Consider the following 23,021-nt stretch of genomic DNA (forward strand, 5'->3'; position numbering starts at 1 on the left):
AATATTGATGGTGATTGGGCTAGGTGAGTTTTGGCAAGATTAAGTGTGTCTATATATATTTTTTGATGGAAAGATTAAGTGTACGTTCAAAAAAAAAAAAAAATGGAAGCATCTAGCCAATTGTCGCCCGGCTCACCGAACCACCAGTCAAAGCCGGCCCATTCTTACATTAGGGGCATTTCGGTCATTTTACGATGGATTCTTGGGTTTAGGCCTCTGGTAGCGCCAAACAAGGACCTTTCCTCATCTCTCGCCCGCGCCTCCTCCGTCGTCGCCTGTGCTAAAAGAAGAGGCTAGGGTTTTCGGAACCATTTCTCCTTCTACTCCAAGACTCTAACCCTAGTGTTGGCCCTCGAGCTCGGCCTTCGGGGTCTCTTTCCAGCCATGGCGACGACGCGGGTGCTCTCCCAGAAGGAGCAGGACATACAGATGATGCTCGCCGCCGACGTCCATCTCGGCACCAAGAACTGCGACTTCCAGATGGAGCGCTACGTCTTCAAGAGAAGATCCGACGGTATCCAAGCCCTAACCCTGGCCTTTGGAATCTTCCTGCTGATTCTCTTTAATGCCTGATCTGTAGATTTATGGCGTTATTTCTTCCGATGAGAAAAGGCAGTGGGATGGACTGTTTACGAAGGTCTTATATTTTTTTATTAGTTATTTGGAGTTCTATTGAGGTTTAGTGGATTAGGTGAATAAAGAATTCTACAGAAGTTCCGATTTTGGTGGTGGTATCTCATTCCATAATCAATGGTTAGCTGAAAATCTTAGTTTTTAAGGTTTCTTAAGTTGAGTTCTAATTTCTTTTTATTTTTTTCGGCGCTTGTTTGATCTGATTCTGCTAGATAAATGGAAATTTGGAAGTCGTTGTGCCAAGTGCTAGATAAATTAACCATGCCTTGATACATCTGTTGATATTGTTCTGTCTCATTTTCTTTTATTTTTGATGGCACAAAGTTTCTGATAATGCATCTCGGTTAGGGACACAATAGACTTGATATCGTGAGGATGATTTATTGACTTAGTGGTGATATTCTATAATTGTTTCCTTTTTGTGAACCGTTATGTTTCTCTTCTTTTACATGTTTGATGTATTAGTCGATCATAGTATTTATCTGCATCTCCTTTTGAACCATTGAAATGTAACTTTATTATATACAAAAATAGATGATAATTTTGTGAAGCTGCTACAAGTGCCTCAGCGATTTTCTTTGCTGCAAGGAAATAAGACTTTTCCTGTATGCCTGGAGAATTTTTGGTGGGCTTTTCCTATATGTATGCAAGGAAAGTTGTTGTTGGATAACAATATGGCCCACATGTTTTCATGGATGAAGATGTTGGATGATTGAGAGGGTCAAGGCACATGAGATAAGCACAGGATAGATGGGAATTGTGGAAGGTGGGGGGGGGGGGGGCGGGGGGGAGAAGGGTGTAGGGGGCGATATCTGGAGGTGATGGTTGAGAATAATACTTTGAAGCTAGCCCAGTGGTAGTGTAAATTGAGGGCACTGTATGGTTTTTCTTGTTTTGCAAATATCCTATGATGATTCTGGGATGCTGTGCAAAGGAAAGTGTCAGCCTTGGTTTGAACCATTACTAGCTGCCGGAAATGGTTGCTATTACCTGTTATTGTTATCGAATACCACAGAGAATGCATATCTAAAGGGTGGCATTGATGGAAATTTTGGAACATTCCTTATAAATGCTTTATTGGTAACAATGGACAATGAATGTAACTCTGTATTGGAATGAATCGTGCGGAAAAAAGTTATACAGACAACCACAAGTAGTTGAGATAATGCTTTTGTGAATTTGGTATGTTAGAATCAAGCACCAAAATAGTGCGAGGTTGCCAAATATCTCAACTGCAAATGGTCATTTTACCTGTTATCATGATGTTGCATGCTGTTCTTGACTGCCTTAAGAATTGAGAGTTGGGATAGTGGATGAATGGCTCGCTAGCACCAATTACGAGTTTCCCTAGGTTACGACAATATTTTCTTCCAGTATCATTGCTTAATCTTTGCAAAGCTAAATAACATCAGTGAATTCCTAAAACAAGCAATATCTATTTATAGAAACTAAAAGAGGCCGGATTGCTAACTGTATTTCAGTTGTATTTTTTGTAGCTTTCTGCAACTTTCTGGTTCTGAGCTGCTCCTGTTAGTGTTATGCTTTGGGTTTCTTAAATCTAGATGAGTTCAATATAAGTACTTTTTTTTATTACAAATTTGATATATTTTTTAAAATTATTTCTATGATTGAACTGTGGCTACATTAAGTAATTTCCGTGTTCCTCATTGCCTTTTCTCTCACCTTTTTTTTGGTAAAGATTTTCTCTCACCTTTTTATTATATAACCATTGCAGCTTTTATGACTTCTTACATCAGTGAATTATTTCTGAAAGTCATGTTGTCTTAATTATCCAGGTATCTTCATCATCAATCTTGGTAAAACTTGGGAGAAACTTCAGCTAGCGGCTAGGGTCATTGTTGCCATTGAGAATCCTCAGGATATTATTGTCCAATCTGCAAGGCCATATGGTCAGAGAGCTGTCTTGAAGTTTGCTCAGTACACTGGTGCTCATGCTATAGCTGGAAGGCATACCCCTGGAACCTTCACCAATCAGCTTCAGACATCCTTTAGTGAGCCACGTCTTCTCATCCTCACTGATCCTAGAACCGATCATCAGGTAAATTTATCAGTAACAGCGTTAGGAGTTTAGTATTTGGCCTGGAAATGGATTATTAGTTCCTAATGTTCAAAATACCTGCAGCCTATCAAGGAATCTGCTCTGGGAAATATTCCAACAATTGCTTTCTGTGACACTGATTCTCCAATGCGATATGTTGATATTGGAATTCCTGCAAACAACAAAGGCAAGCTCAGTATAGGCTGCCTCTACTGGTTGTTGGCTAGGATGGTTCTGCAGATGCGTGGCACTATTGCTCCCGGGCGTCAATGGGAGGTGATGGTAAGAGACAAGTCCCTTACATGCTTTTATTTTTTTTCTCCCTCTTCACTTTGACGCATTATCAACCAATCATCTGTAGAAGAAATGTTTCTATAGGGTATACAATGTTTGAGTCTCCTAAGAGTTGTCTGGTAACTAATGCTGAGAGTTAATTCACAGTCAATCTGAAATAACTGAAAAAACAGATTTAAGGATTTTATGATTTGCATGAATCATTTCTGCCTGATTTTTTTTTTTGTTTTTGCATAACTATTAGTAGCTATAGGTTCTGCTTCTTTTAGGCTCTCAAGCAGTAACAGTACTCGTTGGTTTATAGAGAACAAGAATTCATTAATCCATATTTCCTTGGGCTCTCCGATCCTCAGTTTTTTTTACTAATGTAGTTTCCTCTTTGCTCTAAATATGATCTAAATGTGATCATCACTCTTTTTGGTGGTTTGCTAATTTGCTGATGCTAGGGATCTGCTTCTCTAATTATATTTTTGAGTTTCTGATTCAGTTTTGTGGTCTGCGCAGGTTGATCTATTTTTCTACAGGGATCCTGAGGAAGCTAAAGAACAGGAAGAAGAGGCTCCAGTGGCTCCTGAATTTGGTGCAGTTGCTGAGTACACTGATGTGGTACCCACTGATCGGTGGGCTGCTGAACGGTGGGTGCCTGACGTGGGAGCTGCACCTGCTGTTGTTCCTGCAGTGGCTGGGGTTGAGTGGACTGCTGCTCAAGGTCATGACTATTTCCTAGATCTTCCATCCTTCTAATTTGACCAATTCTTTCTACTTCCATGATTCTTGTTACTCGGATTTTCTTCATTAGGGCTTTGTGGTTATCCTCTGCATAAACTCTTGTTGTCCAGCATACCGAGCATGGTTATAGGAACCCACTAGCTTGATATTTATGTTCACCCGACTTAAAACAATTTAACTGCTAATATTTGGTGTGCCTTGTTTAAAATGTTGCTCTTAAAAATCATCAACCCATTTTATTCCTGTGGGGCCATTTTGGCATACGTTTGGTCGGTCATGAGTGTGCACCTTGGTTTATAATCTGCCACAAGTTTTGAGTCTCTAGGTTTCCTGATTGTTTCTTCAATAACTTTATTTTCATAGGATTGTAAGCACAACCAATTAATGAAAGCCTTATTCCATCATAGATGGAGTTGTCTACTTCATCAGATGCTATTGATCCTTTCCGTTCCACATAGTAAAGCCCACCGGAAACCACAACGCAGCCAATCAAGATAACCTTTTATGTCGTCATAATATAGAGTTGTTCTGCAGTGCGGTTTTAGTGTTGCTGCCACTTAGCGAACTGTTTATGTTGTTATCCATGCTTGATGTGCAAGTATATGCAGACCAAATCGACTGGTGTATTGCTGACTATGTATCATGGTCGCATGCCATGCATATCATTTTTTTTTTTTTTTTTTGCTGCCTGGGGGTCTTGCATCATTGATACTATATTTGTTTAAGAACTATTTTTTGTCCTTCTCTTTTTCGTGATGAACAGCCCCTGTAGCTGGCGATGGGTGGCACCATTGATACAATATTTGTTTTGAGAACTAATTTTTATGTCCTTTTCTTTTTGATGAACAGCCCCTGTAGCTGGCGATGGATGGGAGGCATCCGCAGCTCCCCCTGTTGAAGGTGCCGTTCCTCCTGCTGTACCCTCTGGTTGGGAGTCTGCCGCTCCTGCTCCCTCAGGCTGGGATTAACTGCAAGCTAATTGCAGTTGCAAGTTCCTCACTTCTGGCAATTAATATTAGATCCTTTTAAGAAGTTTTAGTTGGCTGTTAGTCTTTGGCCAACTATGACCTATCTATCTTGCCAGCAGGGGTGTTTTTTTTTAATTTATTTACAAAAATCTTGAAACAGTAAAATTTGGAGCTTCAGAGCGAATAGTTTTGATGTCCATGGTGTTTTGGACAAATATTATTTGTGCATTTTTGTTTTCATTTGTTTTGATGTGCTTTAAATGTAGCAAGAGTTACAAAGGAATTAAATGGAAAGCAACAGTGACACATGGTCCGAGATTTTTTTTTTTTTTTTTTGGTTTCTCGAGGATAGTTTTCTTTGTATTGATACAGCACGGTTGGATGACTTGGATATGGTAAACCCCTGCACTAGTTGAACCACAGCAAAAAGTGGCTTGAACTTCGCAGATAATTTTATAGCTTGTTTATACTTCCGTTTCCAGCCCTAGAAGGATCTTTGTAATATCCTAAAGAAGTAAATAGTTAATTATTCGAATAAACAAACACAAATGAATAAAACTGCTGCCAGAAATTAGTTTCTTTGTTTGTAAGGTAAAGGTTAGAAGCTGTACAGAACGGAGCAGGATCTGAAAGGATTGAACCTGCTGACCTATATATAATCAGACTACCACCACTTAATGTAACTAAGCAACATTAGCTGTAGCATCCTTGAAGGTCAGATAGATTAGGAGCACGTCTTCTCGTTATTTACGAAAAGTACCCCCATGGGCAACCCATTGTGCGAAGCTTTCGGAAAATTCATTAGGAATGCTGGAACTTTCAGTGGCATCACCGGGCAGTGATCTATTGGTTTCTTCTGTTCCCTGTTGCCAATAAATAAAGAGTTCCCAGGAAATGGATAAGAGCACACGACGTAGCTGAAAATATAAAATATTGCGCAGAAGAACCATTTGTGTTGTTCCAACTGTCATTAGAAATAAACTTAGATGGAAAAAATGTGCATTTATTTGTCATTCATATCATTTACAGCACAATCCTTGACTCATGTGAGTGCATGATTAAAATTAATGGCTACTCAAATTTGCTTGTCCTCGTGTGATTTCAAAATATCAGCATTTTGAGTACATTTGCCATATTGTCATGCTTGTGCACACATGCATCCATATAAATATATATATATATGTAGGCATTCAATACATAGATATATTGCATACAACGAAACAGCTACTGCATAATCTATTTCCCACAGTCCGATACAACAGTCGAAAACCAATAACATTCACATCTCAGGCATCCAATTCATTCATGGCACGCATTTGTAGAACGCAATTAAATAAGCACCAATACTTCCATACACAAAAAACCATCGGTGCAAACGTCTGGAAAGGCAGAAGCCTTCCCAAATTGGTGGATCATTCTTTTCCATTTCAATATTAGATAGCACCTCTTTTGTGAAATTTGACCAACTAATCACTGACCCAAACAAACAGAAATTCATAAAGATATCATTTCTCAGATAAACTTTTATCTTTAAAATGTAGTATCTTTCTATTTAGATTCTAGAATCAAGTTCACTGCCTTTTTCTTTCTGACTCAAAAAAATTTGTGAATTAGTCTGACTTGAATTAAAACTAAGTAATAATATCATTTTCTAGGCAACATAAATGCCTTCAGTGAGCATCAAAGTCGATAAACTTAGGTCTTATTTTGGACGCAATGAATTGATTTTATAGTTCTTCAATTTTTTATGCATATTCGGACACTCCAACATCCATAAAGAATAGAATAGCAGCTCGAACAACTTGCTTTCAACTCAAAAAGATGGAAGGCAGACCAATCCGGAAATATAAAGGTAAACAAAATGACAAACCATGTTTGACCAGTATATCATTTCACCTGCCTTCTGCATAGCAAATAAGAACATCTAGAGAGATCCTTAAGATCTTTTCTTAAAACATCGAGCAGGTTGGGTAGAGCTATATCAGTTGGATGCTTATGAATATGCAAATAATGTTTTCCGCCTGACATGATCATCTAGGAGTTTTCGAACACAGTCATTGTGACTGTTTAATGGGTGAATTTGAGATTATATTTTAAAATTATGTTAAGTAATAGACCCACTTGAGCTAAAAAAGAACTTGAATTTATGAGCCTCATGGAGTTAATGGATCAAGACAAAACAATTGTAATGAAACAATAGCAGGAGAAGAACTACTGACCTTACTACAAGACCCTTCCTCACTTGTTGTTTCAGTATTCACACCATTCATGACATTTTCAGTGGATAGATTCTCAAAAGGTGAGTTGATAAGCGAGGACCTGTGGGAAAAAAAAAGAAAGAAAAAACTCATGAAAATTAATAATAACAGGCTGTTGATAAAGCAAATAAAACATCATTTACCAAAAAAGACATAAGACATCCAAGGTTCAACACCCTTATAAGAATGATTCAAGCACCGCTTGCATTTAGTCTTAAAATGAAATTCAAAGAAGGGTCTTTGCTCATTTAGGGCATCTGATACTTTAATAAAAGAAAAAAAAAAGTCATCTTATTTCAAATTTCATATTGATTCAATAGTCCAATTATCAATTCAAGGGTTTGTATGCTTTCAGACCAATTTTATCTTGCCATTTTAAATCAACCATTTTGTAACCACCCAACAGCAAAGGCAAGAAACATTGGGAACAAAACTTTTTGGCATTCTAGGCATTGTACATTGTGCTTAATTGCAACATTTCTCAGTTTAGAAAGCTCATCAAACCTTTCTCAATTTAGAAATATGATCAATATGCTATGAATGATACCAACCTTCTGGCAAGACCTAAATCCTTGGTGCCTATGCTATATCCTTCTGGTCATATGCAATCTATTTTTGCTAAAGAATAAAAGAAAAAGAGGAACATAGTAAAATAAGACAGATCTGCAATATTTGTCATCATCTTAATTATCACTCAGACTTCTATCTGACCCCAAGAAGCATACTCAAAAGCTATGTGGCCCGCAGAAACATGATCAACACATCATGCACGCACACCAAAAAAAAACTTGTCTCACAAGGTAAGGGGCAAAAAAAAAAAAAAAAAAAAAAAACCCTTCACTTTTCAACAACGCATACTTGTCCAGAATGAGAACATTGACATGCACGAAGTTGCCTCAAAGAGAATAATTCATGGAACACAACAAAAGCAGAACCTTTCGGACATAATGTGAAAATACATCATAATATTTGGAAGCACAGGTAGGATTATAGAAAATCTCACAAAAAAGAAAAGAAAAAAAAATACAGCAGTGAATACCAAGAAGACCAGCATCAATAGAATACGACCTTTCAGAAGCTTCTTCCTCCCAATCAAGGTCCAGAAAATTTGAACAGTTTGATTCATTAACTCTATGTTCAGTAGAATATCCATGTTCACCGTCTGCAAGAAGTTGCATTGCTGATGTGCATCTACAGTAAAAAGGAAAGAATATTAGCCTACTATTAACATCACTGGAAAAAAAAAAAACACTAGACTTTCCACAATGGGACCTGCAAAAAGTAGATCAAAGGCATATTGATGATGTAATTATAATCAGTGTTATCTATATTTAAGGTAAAATGAACATTTCCAATTTATTGGTCATTCAAGAAAAAAGAAGGATAAATATCAACTTTCATTTTAAAACAAGAAACACCAGCCTTCATTTCAGAGACAGAAAACAAAATGACAAAATCAATGCACATTTACTGAGTCTCGAATATTGATAATGCTTTTGGATATGATATAAGAACAACCATTAAAAGAAAAAAACTTTTTACAATCCATGTCAAGTAGGTGTATTAAGAGTAGCTGAAAGGATGTCAGAATAGAACCCTTCTGTTTGATTTTAATATATACTCTGAATGCAGAAAGAATTTAGAGAGCAAGGTTTTTAAAATTGCATCAAATATGAAAAATGAGGCAGCTGACCTAGAATATGACATGTCGCTTTCACAAAGACCTTTGTCGTCTCCCTGCAGGTGCATTCTTTGAGGCAATTCTGATAGGGATTTTTTAATAACTGATCTGCAAACAGAAACTAAGAATGTTTAACAAGAATATATATCCTTGTATACCTAGAAATTATATGCATGCATATACAATAGAAACAGGGTAAAGTGAGCATTTTATATAAATTGCCAAAATCAATTATCAGAGATGCAAATTGAAAATCTGAACTCTTGTATGAGATTTACATGGACCAAAATATCTACAAAAATCATTTCAAGATCTCGGCCCGAGCCGAACCTGAGACCTGGGTCGGGCATGGCCTAAAAAAATTGGGTTGACCCAAATTAGCCAATTTGGGGCCAAAAGACTAGGCCGATCCAAGTAGGTCCAGCATGACACGAAGAAAAATAGCAAAATACAGGAGCGAAAAATCTAATATTCAGCAAGAGAAAAGCAAAATAGGGATCAATTGATCACCAGAGTCACCTCCGATGACAAGGACCCGGAGCTGGCTACAAAGAGGGCCCGGCCCAACAGGCCCACTACTACATAAGAACCATTAGATCATCATGCTAAATCCTTAGATGGGTCTATGTGCATGGATGCATGTGAGTGTGTAACGTACGTGGCACACATTTCCAAAGCAACTTCCACCATGCATTTTCAAACAGTACTCTTCCGATTTTCAGAGTTATATATCTCATTAAGTCTCCACAGTTACAGTTACAGGTCTTATGTATAGGCAACTAACTTCTACATGAAATCAGTACTATTAAATATTAGTACAAAGAGAAAATATAGATTATGTGCAGGAGCGAAAACAGAGGAACATGAGAAAGAATTTAAGATTTCAGTACCTAGCAGTTTCATCACCATGCCTACCAATATTGGAATGCTGATTTGAATGCAGCAGTTCCCAAAGTGCTGGTTTACCTTGTTGGGGTTGGAAGTGCCCCAGGAACCTGTAAATTTTAGAAGGCCATATCCACTCAAAAATGAGTCTCCAATGAAATGGAAATGGATTCTCCAACAAATATACATATCATTTCTAAGCAGAGTTAAGCATACATAATGTCACTGGAGAAAGCTGTCTTAAACCTACACATTTATAGCATCCTGTTTTTTAGCATCCGTGTACATGTTGCTGTAGTATCGGTGAAGAGTCTTGAATAACTCCTGAGACTGTGTTGTTGCTTTCCATTGTCCTCTCCTCTCACAGAATATCTATGGATCATGACCAATGATTCAGAACCGAGTGGAGTTGGAAAATTTGTCCAGAAGAAAGAGGAGAATAAATCCAAGGATAATCTACTTAAGAAGTAAACCTAATTATGATATTGAAACAAACATAAATGGTATCTCCAAGAGAGTGATCATTATAATCTCTGGATTCCACTAAAATACCTTGTTGTGGGCACCAGATCCGCCATACTGTAGAGCAAGAGCATCACCCATCCTCTCATAGAAACCCATTAGATCCCCAGCCAAAGGGGCATCTTGATCAATTCCAGGGACATCTATAAAGCCCAGGGCATGAAGCTGGTGCCCAAGAGCAGCTAAACCATAGGCATATTGGGCAATATTTGTGCGATCCAAGCAGTCTATACAATTTGTCCTGAGGACACCTTTTTGAAAAGTAGGTTGTTTGCTCAAAGAGCTTCCATCCGTTTCAGAGTTATCCGCAGGAGATTCACTTCCGGAGATATTAGAGTTCCCCTTATCTTCTGATGATCCATTTCCAGATTTAACAACACCGGCTCTGCTGTCGTAAATATTGCATGGACTGTCACCAGCAGTATCTTTCCTATAACAATCACAGAGAGATCATGTTTAAATTTTCAATACAAGTTGTTGACAATAGAAAAGGTAAAAAGGTTGGGTGTAGTTTTACAAGGATAATATGTATTTATTAGGGTCCAAGAACCATATGAAAGGTAGGTCCATCACCCTGTAAGTCCATTAGAAGTTACCAGCAAAATTGATGCATTTAACATGGAAATGAATTACAGAAAGAATACTAGAAGTTTAGTAGTGAAGGAACTAGCTTAGAAGTACTCAAGTTTGAGGATGTATACATTCTTCACAGGATTCTGCTTTGCTGAACCCTCTCTTACACACCTTTTAAGCTTCAATTAAAATTTCAACTCGATCATGATGAGCCCTTCTCTAGCCCTATGTGACCATGAAGGCTTGTAGGGAGCATAATTTAACTCACTATCTCTCCTCATGAATTGCCTATGATGTTCATGAAGCTTATCAACTTTTACCAAATTCAATCCAGTTCTCACATTTATTGAAAAGTTTCAAGGCAGAGCGCCATATTATGAAAAAATGTTAGTGGATGCTGTTTGGCTGCAAAGCTTGATTACCTTCACAAGTGTCTTCATCAACACACCTACACCTAATACTGTGACAACCAAAGTGCTCTTCAGATTGGTTGTCATCAAGTTTTCAGAACAAAGCACTTTGAGATCAACCACCACTTTAGTTGTCATCACTACCTGACATGGAAGCTTTCAGTACCCATACATCTCGGACATAACAGATCACCAACTTCTTCCTGAAGCAACCTGGGCTTTAGAGCACCTTCCCGTTTAGCAAATTCACATGATTCCATGGGCTTTTACTCCAGCCAAGGTGTGCCATCTTTGTACTGGTACTGTACAAAGATGCCTGATACGAGCGATACACACCGGTAGGGTGAACCATGAACAACCAAATATTGCAAATTGTAGTGCGTTGACTCTCTCCATTCCTGGATCTCTTATAGGTTCCTTTGTAATCTAGAGCCCTCATCCCCTTCTAAAGTTCCTTTAAAATCAATTCAAAATTAAGTCACGACAAGTTTTGCCTAGATAGTCTAAAGTTTTACTAAGAACAACTCTCACTATCTCTCTCCAAAATCTGATTCGTTGGTGTTGTTGGTGATCTTGCCACATTGCCAACTCCTTGGTCCTAGTAACCCATCTCCCAACACCTGAATCTTTAAGACTACTTTAGGAGAAGAAAAATTATTCATCTTGACAATCCCCTTGATAATAAACCGTATCTGTTCATATGGCAACCATGGACCATACGTGGTAACTCATGTGCCATGACTCCCTTACAAGGATGATCAAGTAAAGATTATACTAGAGCACTTACAGACTAAATAACACCACCAAAAGCGGTCGGTGAGATATTTGGTACAGAGGATTCCAATGAGACCACTAAATGACAAAACTATTTAACTAGATTTTTAAAATATCTTAGGACACCACATAAAAGTGATAATAAAAGAATTTTCCACATAATGCTCTCAAAAAATAGTATTTTTGTAAGGTATTAAGACAGAATCATTGACTATGCAGGCCAAATATTAACATCTAATGTTGAACTGAGAAAGGACTGCTAAATAATATTTTGAACATGTAAACAAGAAGTAAAAATGCAAAGTCCAAAAGAATAAATACCTAATCAAAAGATACTGGATTGTAAGGATGATACTTACGCAATGATTGGCCACTTTGGAGCAACCTGAATTGGTAAAACAGGTATCACTCGACAATAAAAGATGCCAGTTAGATCCAATGCACAAGCTGCTGCTTTGCCCAATAACGCCAGCACATTTATATCTTTTCTGAATAAGTTTTATTATTTAATGTTAGAACCAAATCTTGAACAATCATTACTGGAAGAAAGAAAAAGGAACAATCTTCAACATTGCGACAAATAAAGGAAGCAGTTGGATACCTTCGGGAATGCTTGTGAAGATCCCAATGTAAGAATCTCAAGCGGCTTTCTTCTGATAAATCTTTATTTATATAATCAATCACATGCACAAATTCTGCACGGAGCAAGGATTCTCGAGGCTTCTTCTCACATGTCTGATTATGAAAAAAAAAGAGCAGTATGCAGGGGATCAGAAGTGATTATAGGTTACTTGCAATCCTTTTGTGTAAAAGTTGAATGTATAAGCCATTTATTGTATAAATATTTCAACTCAAAATATAATTTGCTTATCTTTTTACACAAGTATGCACCAAAGTCAATTTAGAGACTGACCTTAATCAAGTTCAAAATAATTATTGGATTCCCATATCTCTTTACAAGATTGTCAAAGTGGAGTCTCGAAGCTTCATAGTTCTGGTCTTTTTTGTGCACTGAATTTTTTGGGTGTATGTGTAGGGATAAGAAGGAGAGGAATTAAAAGAATGAAATCTGCAAACATAATAGTGAACAGGACTTGGCATGTTCAAAACTTACAGATGATATCAGGCTTAACATTCAGTCCTGTAGTTTTCTGGGACCAAAAAAGGGGTATTGAACCTCTGTTTTGTACAACAGAAGTTACTTGTGTGGAACTTCTCCCGAGACATCTTCAAACACAATCTGCTCTGTCTCCACATCATTGGCAACCCTGCCCTTTTCATCAACACCACGCTTCAGGTACCTGAAAAAGAAAATAAAGAGATAAATCCCAACGGCTGGCAAAAAGAAATTGATATGATTATATAGTAGGTACCAATTGGAAACACTTATTTAGTGTTATCACTTTCCATAACGGTATTAGAAAAAAATTGCCCTAAATTCCAAAATTGGTAACCTGGTTCCAGCAAAATGGCGTGAGCGTCTGGCAATGAGTGTCAATATGAAATCCTTCTCAGAGATCGAGAGTTTTTCCTGAACAGATAAAAGGCAATTCATCATTTACTTTTGGATTAATATGGACTAGATAACACAGCATCAAGAAGAAGAACTATCAACAACTTCCAAAACATAAAGAAACTGGGCATACATTACACAAGACCGGGGAAATTTCATTAAATGCTTGTGCAGAAGATAACGCACTAGTCTCTTGCTATTAGCAGCACAATTTGGAAATGACTAGATCAAGGTTAGTCATACCGTACCGAACTAGATGGTATGCGGCATACCATACTATACCAGTTCGATATCCGTATGCAGTATGGGAGGCGTACCTACAATCAATATGCCGAACCGGCCCGACATACCGACACCGTAACAAGGGCCTGGTATTGAGATGGTGAAGTAGGTGATTTGAATACTGCAATTGGACAGAATGAAACCAAGGATTTTACTTGTAAAAAGCTAATACCAACAGGCCCTTCGTTTGGGTAGCTACTTGAGTACAGACCCTATGAGCTTTAGATGACCACTCTAAACATATTCAAAACAAAACTAAGCAATAGGTGAAAAAAAGAAGTGCTTCATTAGGGAATAAAGTCAAAATAACAATTTATGAGGTGGGAGGAGAAGACTCCAAGTTAGAGAGAAACTTCACCATGAACTCACAAGTCCTGAATCATTGGCCCCTGAATTCTAACTGCGCACACTGCTCATATTACAATACAGAGCCTCCAATGATGAATAAGTGATAGATAGCAGGGTGAATGGAGATATTCCTAAACATAATATTCCTAAACATACCCTAAAACCAGTCTTTCAAAATTTACCTGAACAAAAAATCCATATACCAATGCAACCGTCCATATAGTGTTCTTGAGATGATTCCGAATCCCACGCGTCAAGAACTCGTTCCAGACAAACATTGTTTCATAAAGAGCCTGTCCTGTCTCCCCATCGCATGCATTCTTCTGAAGACTACGCATTACATTGTATGAGTAGCTGAAGAAGAAGTCCTTCGTGAGATCTACCATGCATAGGAGCCTCATGTATCTATGACATCAATGAAAGAAATAAAATTGTTAATGCCGTTGTCAATGTGCAACGAAAACAAGGAAAAAGCTGAAAAGAAAAATTTTGTGATTGGTTTAACTGTTTTCCTGCAGTAAGAGCAATAAGAAACCTGAACTTGTCTGTGATGCCTTGTTTCAAATGAACATTTTATGACAACCTCAACATTGCTTTGAAGTTGCCTCTACACATAAGAAGTAACCGATCTGGCATTTAGGCCCCATGAAACAGTAACGACTTTAAATTAACATAGATGCCCTGGACTAGTGAAAGGAATTTAAGGAAACGTGGAATACTTGCATAGACAATACTGACCCCTATTAAAATTACATCTATAGCTGACAACAACAATTAACAACTGAATCACTTAGGTTTTGGAAGAATTGGAGAACATAAGCTAGTGAATAGATTAAACAAAAGCAATATATATATATATAACTTGGAATCTCTTCATCATTACAACAAATATAACCCAACAGTGCATTGAGCTTGTCAATCAGAAATGGAATTCCTCATTAGTTTAGATAATCTATGCAAAATGGAATGCTTAAATATAAAGAATAGAAGTTAAACATTATAACATTTCTGTAGGCAGTAATGGTACACTTTCTTAACATTAATGATTACCGTGTCCATTAGAAGTACAAGAGATATCACACATTTTTCACATTCAGAATAAAAAAAAAGACCTGTTCTCATCCTTAGAATTAGCCATATTGGACCCCACGGTAGAATGTGGGAATGCAATTGTTTCGCTCTTCAAGATAGCATACACCGCATGGCCACATATGGTGCCAATTTTTCTTCTTCTTGTAATGAGCAACATGTAGTAAGGCCCTAGAAACTTGAAAAACCCTGAAATAAATAAATAAATAAAAATCACTTGATTGTCAGAATCTCAACAGTAAATTTATTAGTAATGCAGCATCCTTTGTAAGGCATTATACAAAAGGAACCCAGGCTAGACGTACCAACAATTCCATAGCATTTGGTAACAAAGTTTAGTCCCCCAGACGACCTGTTCTCATCATGTATTCGTTTCAATGAGTCATAGCATTCAATTTCCGAGTATGTGGTGGGGTCTTCAGTGATGTTCAATTCACAAGGCTCTGATCGATCAATTGTTAGCACTCTCCATAGCCTTCTACTCTTGTCTCTTCCAACCATATAAAATTTCTGCAGCATCATGCAGCAAGAGCAAAACCATTGTCATTATGAAAAAAGACAGACAGTGGACATATAACACCTACAATTTGTTAATGAAGCCAAGAATGAATTGTTGGGTGATCATTAATATCAAATCATTCAGATGGAATACACTGAGCAACATACATTAAACTTAGCTGCAGACCAACATAGTGCTAAGAGAGGAGACTGGTTAGACATTGGTGAGTTTTAAAATCAATTGAAACAAACCACGACCGATTAGTTTTTTTCGGCCCTGCACACGTAAGCAAAACGTAATCTCTGACAAAAAGCAAAAAATATAATATCAGGAATTCAGAAGCAAAAAATTATCAAAAGAATTTGCACTTTACACCAGATCATCAACAAACCAGCAGGAAAAAAAGGTGCTGCCATGAGCTAAAAACAAAGAACAAACGGGAGATTTTTTTTTTGTCCTTGTCCAAATAGCAGACAAAGATTAAAAAGAAATATATCATCTTGGAATCATCCTCGAAAATATTTTTTAACACTGAAAACAAGAAGAGAATAGTATAAAAATCTATTTTTTTTAAAAAAAAAAAACAAGAACCGCACAATTCCACATCGTGAGATTGACCGATTCACAACGAATTATTGCCGAAAGGAAACAAAAGTAAATTTAAAAAAAAAAAAAAAAAACAGAGATAAGAGATTGACAAATAACAAATTCAAAACCAAAGCCAACCGCTCACCAGTGCAGTCTTGTAAAGTGCAAACTTCTGAAGGTATCCGCTCCCGGCAGAGGCCGAGGAGTTGGCCTCCGCCTCCACCTCCGCATCGGCCTCCGCCGCCGCCGCCGCCCAATCCCACGCCACCTCACTCTCCGCCGCCATCCTATCTAGAACCCGAGCATCCCCCCTGTTCAGGAACCTCATCGCTCTCCCACCAACTCCCTCCTTCCACATCAAAACCTCCACACTCTTCCGTCGGCGAGACGAGAGAAAACTCGAACTAAAACCCCAAGACCGGCTCTCTCCCCATAAATACCCTACAAACAACTCGAAATCTTTTTAAACAATGAATCCTTTTTAGGAAACAAGCTCAATAATCGGTTCAAAGTTCTAAATAAATAAATAAATAAATAGAAAGGAAATCAATAAAACTTTCTCTCTTTAAGGTCTCTCAAAAAGGTAAGATGATTTCAAGAAAAAACCGCTTTTTTCTCTCCCGTGGTTTCTCTTCGACATGGTGTCATCGAGGGCAAAAACAAAAGAGGAAACGAGACCACAGATCCTGGACGACGACACCCGCGCAACGAAACCCCGCGCGATCCAAAAAACGAATAAATAAATTAAAGGAAAAAAAATCGATCCTATATAAATAAACTCCTCCTTTCTTATAAATACCCGCTCTTTCAATTTGATCCGTGGAGTGTACTCTTTTAAGTGGAGTAGTACTAGTATCGGTTCTCCCCTTAAAATTCGGAAACCAAACAGGAAACGAACTGGTGTGAGAAGTCCTAAACGGTCAACTACTTCAAAGATCCGGGAGGGATCCAGTTCTAAATTTAACACGAGGAGATCCCGGAGGAAAATATGGATATTATTCGTTGGATATGAGATCTTATTCTGGATTTTAAATTCCATTTCTAACATTGTTCTTCGATGAGTATATTATTATGAGTACGTTTTCTTTGTTAACTACAGCTAACGCGGATTCCGGATACGGAGAGATTTAAGGCGACGAGGTTCTGGTGAGAGAATAAAATGTGCGGTTAAAATAACAAGTTCATAAGGATAAGAGTGAGACAGGAAACCGTGGATTATAATATTCTTTCTTCATTCATCCTTGATTTTTAAATCGCTAAACTAATTTAAAATAATTTATGGTTTAATTTTCAAATCTTCAATTATGAAAACAACTAACTCTGATTTCTGATAGATATTTAACGTATTTCTATATCTATATAGTTTTATTCATGCTCACTCCAGAACCAGCATATGAGAGAAAATGTAATTTAGCAAGATGAATATGAGATGTGATACTTTGGGAGAAAGTGATTATGAGTCAATTATTTCATAAATATAGGGATTTATGTAATTATATTAGAGTGAGCTTCCCATCAATTTCTCTCTCTTTCTTTGAAAAAAAAAAAAAAAATCATGGAATGTTGGATCTTTAGCAACTGCACATATATGCACTATTATAGCCACTTAGAGAAAATAAGAATATCAAGAGGTTGCATAGCATGGTTTCCTCGCAAAAGGTTTAGAAATTTTTGTGTTGAATGATACACATGAAGAAGTATAGAGATCAACACTTGAAGACAGGGACATGGTAATTATTCCTTTTTTTTTTTTTTTTTATGAAAGCTTGTAATTAATTTTTGTATTGAATGATATGCAGAAAGAAGGATAGAGATTAATATTTGGCATTGCTACCTTTAAATCTATATATATCATTTTTTGTACCTTTTTCTTAGCTATTCGTTTAGTGCATGCACATATGTTTAATGATTGATGTTTACATCCCTGATGCATCATGCTTCAAAATACAATTCTACAAGACATTAGAAGGCGTAAAACATATAAATTTTAAAATCTTTAAAATAGAAGAAAGAATATAGAGTTCTCACGTGTGCCAATTGGTCTATTATTAAAAACTCTAATCTATTGCAGCCAAGACTTGTAGTGGGTCTACAGGCATTGGAGCTGAGTTATCGTTGTCCTGTATCATAGAACTACCTAAAATTCCAATCTAAAAAAATGAAATCCATTTACATCATCGGGATAATTGAGTTAGCATCTATAAATTTATTTGATCTCATGCAATACAATAATAAATTTACTTGATCTCATGTCCCAGCGCCGCACGGATTTATCCTTCCACTTCTCTTGACTCTTGATTGCAGCTGTTCGATTATGAAAAAAATGATGATCATCGTTATGTTTAAAAGAGCAGATATTTTCAGATATATTTATTGAAAGATGAATAGTACTACTAACTGGATGGTTGTCTGTATCACTAACCATTGTTTATTTGAATAGAGGAAGAGATAATTCTGAAATTTTTTAAAATATTTTATTTTTTAAATTTTTTAATTATATTTAAATTAAAAATTTAAAATTATCTGTGCTGTTTTTTCGTAAAAACATCGATTGCCGCATCTAAAAAAAATAAAATAAAAAATATTATCTCCGCCATGTAGGATGATGTGATTGGACTGCTGATGGGAATGTACGGTAAAGAAGGAAGAGGCCCGCAATCCGCGAAAGAAAGAAGGATGATTGGCCACAGAAAGCAGTGCAGGAGACTGTCCGTCCGGTGGGTCCGGCCTGCGTACCAGTACGAGCCAATCACATCGCAGGAAAGGATAAGTGAGATACGCGGAGAATTGTATATTGTGGGGGTCCCACCACACGAGGGGACGACGAGGCAATGATTGAGAACGTAGTAATTTCTTCACGTCCGCCGCCTCAGATGTGGAAGGTTCTCCCTTAACCCCGAAAAGGTCAAAAAGCCACGTGTGGCCAAAAATAACAGGGGTACATAAGTTCTCTGAGCTCTTTTCCTAAATAATATCAAAAAAAAAATTATTTATATAAATAATATAAAATTTAATTTATTTATTGAAATAATATAAAAAAAAATATCATTTTGAATGGTATTTTCTCCCAACCACGTCATCCATATTTTTTCACGAAGACGTCGTCCAAAAAAAAAAAAATTATTTAAAATGATATTTTTAAAAATACTATTTTGAATGGCGTTTTTAAAAACGTCATTCAAAATAACGTTTTCTATTTTTTCTTTCAAAAAAAAAATCAGAAAAAAATGGAAAAAAATAAAATTTTAAATTTTAAATTAATAAATAAATTAAAATTTTAATTTTGAATGAAATTTAAAATATAAAAATTTGAATTTGTAATTCAAATAAAAAATATAATTTTAGATGATTTTTTTTCAAATTAATTTTTTTAAAAAAATATCTAAACAAAAATCTTAAAATTTAAAAAAATTAAAAATATCATAGAAAAAAAAGAGAAAGAAATATGAAAGAAATAAAAATTATAAATTTAAATTTAAAAAAATAAAAATTTTAAATTTAATTCAAAAACATCATTTCAAATTCTTGCCAAAAATGTTCAAAAAAAAAATGAAAAAAATAAAAAGTGCCATTAAAAAATTAAAAATTTAAAAAAAATCAAAAAAAATAAAATTATAATTTAAAATTTAAAAAAAAATTTAAAATTAATTAAAATAAAAATATCATTTCAAATTACTTTCTCAAATTTAAATTAATTTATTTAAAAAATATTTCAAACAAATAAAAAAAAATTCATAAAAACAAAAAGAAAGGAAAGAAATAGAAAAATTATATAATTATAAATTTGAATTAAAAAAATTAAATTTTTAATTTGAATTAAATTTTGATAAAAAAATAAATGCCATAAAAAAGTGAAAAAATGAGGAAAAAATATGAAAAAAAAGAAATTTATAAATTAAACTTCAAAAAAATAAGAATTTTAACTTTAATTCAACTAAAAAATATAATTTCAAATTATGTTGTCTATTTCAAATTATTTTTTAAAAAAAATATTTCAAGAAAAGAAAAAAAATGTTGTAAAAAAATAAAAAATACTCTAAAAAAGAAAAGAAAAAAATAGAATTGAAAAAAATAGAAATTGTAATTCTAATTGAAAAACAAAATTTGTAATTTTCAATTTTAAAAAATAAAAATTATAATTATAATTGAAATAAAAAATATCATTTTAAATAACTAAATTAATTAAAATATAATTGTTTAAAAAATATTTTAAATAAAAGAAAAAATATGTAATAGAATGCCAAAAAGATAAAAATGAAAGAAAACTAAAATTAAAATTTTAAATTATAAAAATTTTAAATTGAATTTCAAAAAAAAAGTCATAAAAGAAGTAAATAAAAGAGAAAAAAATAGTAATAAAATAGAAATTATAATTATAAATTAAAAAAATTAACTTTAATTTAAATTAAAAATTATCATTCAAATTACTATCCTCATTATTTAATTAAATTTATTTATTAAAAAATCATAAAAAAATAATTAAACAAATTAAGAAAAAAATTTAAAAAAATAAAAAAAAATAAAAGAGAAAAAAAAAGAGAAAATGCCAAAGGGAATGGCATTTTATCCTTTCCCCCCTTCTTCTCTCCTTCTCCCTTCTCCCTTCTCCTTCTTCTCCCTTCTCCGGCGTCTCTCCGGCGGCATGGCGGCGAGCTCTCGACGGCGGTGAGCTGCCTCCTCTCTCTCTCTCCTTCTTTTTCTTTGGTCACCGGCGTCAGAGGATCGGTAAAAAAATATAAGGAATAATTTTAAATTTAAAAAAAAAATCTAATTTTAATTGAAATAAAAAATATCATTTCAACTTACTTTTCTCATTTAAAATTAAATTTTAAAAAAAAATATCAAAAAAAATAATAAATTTAAAAAATAAAAATTACCATAAAGAAGCCAAGGGGTTGACTCATAGAGTATGCCAGCCAAAAATTTTGTGTGCCGTTCAGCCCTTTTAGCCATGAGTCGATTCATGGGGTCGACTCAAAAATATAAACCTATTTTTCTTACAAAATACACTTCCAAAAATGTTGAAATTGCCTCCAATAGATTACACATCTTTTGTTCTTGCTCTTGAGGCTTCCGAATCAGGTCTGATAAAATTATGATTTTGCCCCTGAAATATAATAAATCTTTTTTCAAGTCAAAATTATTAGTAATCTTCTCAAATACTTTGTAATCATCAAAATCAATTCAAAGAGCAACATTCGATATATTATTATTTACATTATAATTTTTATAGTCTTTTTAGCATAACTTTTTCTTTCCTAATGTTCTGAGACACATTCGAGTATGTGTATCCATATGCACAAAGCATAATATCCGATCATTTAAAATTAAATAATATAAAATAAAATCAATATTTAATATTATTAAATAGAATAAAAATATCAAACATATAAAAAATAGTACAATAAAAATATAAAAAATACTAAGTACAAATATAACAAAGACTAAGTCCCACAAGGACAACGCGGTGCCCGTGGTCGCTTGGACCTTCTCAGGAAGGTCCTCGTCGGCTGCTCCTGCTGTGATGGCTCCTCTCCTATATCAGTGGAGGAGATCTGCTGATCATGCTGCTCAGGAATAACTGATGCTGTCGGATCATCTACAGACTGAGAGACCCGTTCAACCCTCTCATCTGGATACACGGATGGATCTGAAAAGAAAGTATCATACTCATGTGGCCAACTGGTATCCGATGATGTCATCTGGGGGATGTAGGAAGAAGAAGGCGCTGCCATCTGTGGATCAAAAGGCAGTGGCATCTGTGCAGCATCTAATGATGACATCTATGGAATATGCGGTGATGGCATATGTGAAACATATGATGACGGCGTATATCTCATATTTGGCGCCGGAGCTGCTCCATACCAAAGCGCACAGCTATATGGATCAACACCAATTGCCACCAATGTTTCGAAACTTGTTCTCTCTATCTCCCACAGTATCCGAATTCGTTCGTCCTCATCAGTCATAGATAAAGCACGACGAGCATCCAACATGAGATCCGACATAGAATCAGTCTACAAAATAAAAATAAAATAGTCAGTATAGTGTAAAATATAAAACAAAAATATAACACAAATAACATAAAGTAATTTTCATAATCTTACCAAAAGACGCACAGTAGAACTCTCGCCCTCGTATCCAGGAACTACATATCGAGACTGTTCAATGACTCGCATCGTAATGCTAAAAAATCAAGCCATATAGTCATCGGTATATGAACGACCTCTCAAAATAGGATCACCATGAACAATGTGATCTCGACGTGCATCCCAAATATCAATGTACTCTGCAAGTCTAATACGCCAATCAATACGAGCTCTCCCTCATCGATCAATACGATGAAATCTCTGGCTGGTATCAAACTGCTCTGGAATGTCCTGAATCTGACCAAACTACTGCAGGACACGATCGGAAAGATGCCACTCTATCACATCAAAATAAATAAGTGGCACCCTAGCAGTCCATATGTCGTGTCCAACTGTACACATCTGCGGCAGTATAGCCAATATCTCATCTGTATATGCCTCCCACAAAAACTGATATAGTTAAAATAAAAAAAATTAGTAAGCTAAAATTTTAATAGATTATGAATACTGTAAAATGATATTTGTAAAAAATTTAAAATTTATCCGTTTATATGTATCAACTAATGTATCCAACTGACACCTATAAATCCATGCCACTTTCGTCGATACGTGATGAATGTTGAATGCAATGTTCTATCTGTTTCACAATGTATTAATGTTAAATAAATTTTATCGAATTTAAAATAGTAAATTTGAAATAAAAAAAATAATATTTCGATACCTATATCTCAATGGTCTGTCTAGTCTAAATGGAACATCAGGATCCTGTTGCTCTGATGGCATCTCAAGCAACTGTCGTCGTAATGGACTGATAGTCGGCATACGCT

At 35.4% G+C, this 23,021-nt stretch overlaps 2 protein-coding genes across 3 annotated transcripts; one reads left to right on the plus strand and one right to left on the minus strand.

Moving 5' to 3' along the window:
• The first annotated feature begins 242 nt into the window (after positions 1-242).
• LOC105058593 (small ribosomal subunit protein uS2) lies at positions 243-4,999 on the plus strand. Of its 2 annotated transcripts, none has more exons than XM_073249477.1 (5): positions 243-514; positions 2,430-2,692; positions 2,777-2,974; positions 3,491-3,695; positions 4,565-4,999. In XM_073249477.1, exons 1-5 carry the CDS (start codon positions 385-387, stop codon positions 4,681-4,683), a joined length of 915 nt encoding a protein of 304 aa, XP_073105578.1. In that variant the 5' UTR covers positions 243-384; the 3' UTR covers positions 4,684-4,999. The 2 variants fall into 2 exon arrangements, with proteins under 2 accessions (XP_073105578.1, XP_073105579.1); XM_073249478.1 differs by lacking the exon at positions 4,565-4,999 and adding an exon at positions 4,479-4,549.
• Positions 5,000-5,407: 408 nt separating this feature from the next.
• On the minus strand, positions 5,408-16,433 carry LOC105058826 (phosphoinositide phosphatase SAC2). The gene is given in 18 exon segments (XM_073249116.1): positions 5,408-5,647; positions 6,903-7,002; positions 7,776-7,836; positions 7,981-8,132; positions 8,635-8,730; positions 9,513-9,617; positions 9,758-9,879; positions 10,060-10,459; positions 12,146-12,274; positions 12,388-12,521; positions 12,700-12,797; positions 12,901-12,993; positions 12,996-13,087; positions 13,241-13,317; positions 14,112-14,334; positions 15,042-15,207; positions 15,324-15,528; positions 16,251-16,433. Coding segments are annotated over 18 exon segments (2,676 nt in total).
• Between the last annotated feature and the right edge of the window lie 6,588 nt (positions 16,434-23,021).

The sequence above is a fragment of the Elaeis guineensis genome, chromosome 15 (genome assembly GCF_000442705.2).
Source record: "Elaeis guineensis isolate ETL-2024a chromosome 15, EG11, whole genome shotgun sequence".
NCBI classification, from domain to species: domain Eukaryota; kingdom Viridiplantae; phylum Streptophyta; class Magnoliopsida; order Arecales; family Arecaceae; genus Elaeis; species Elaeis guineensis.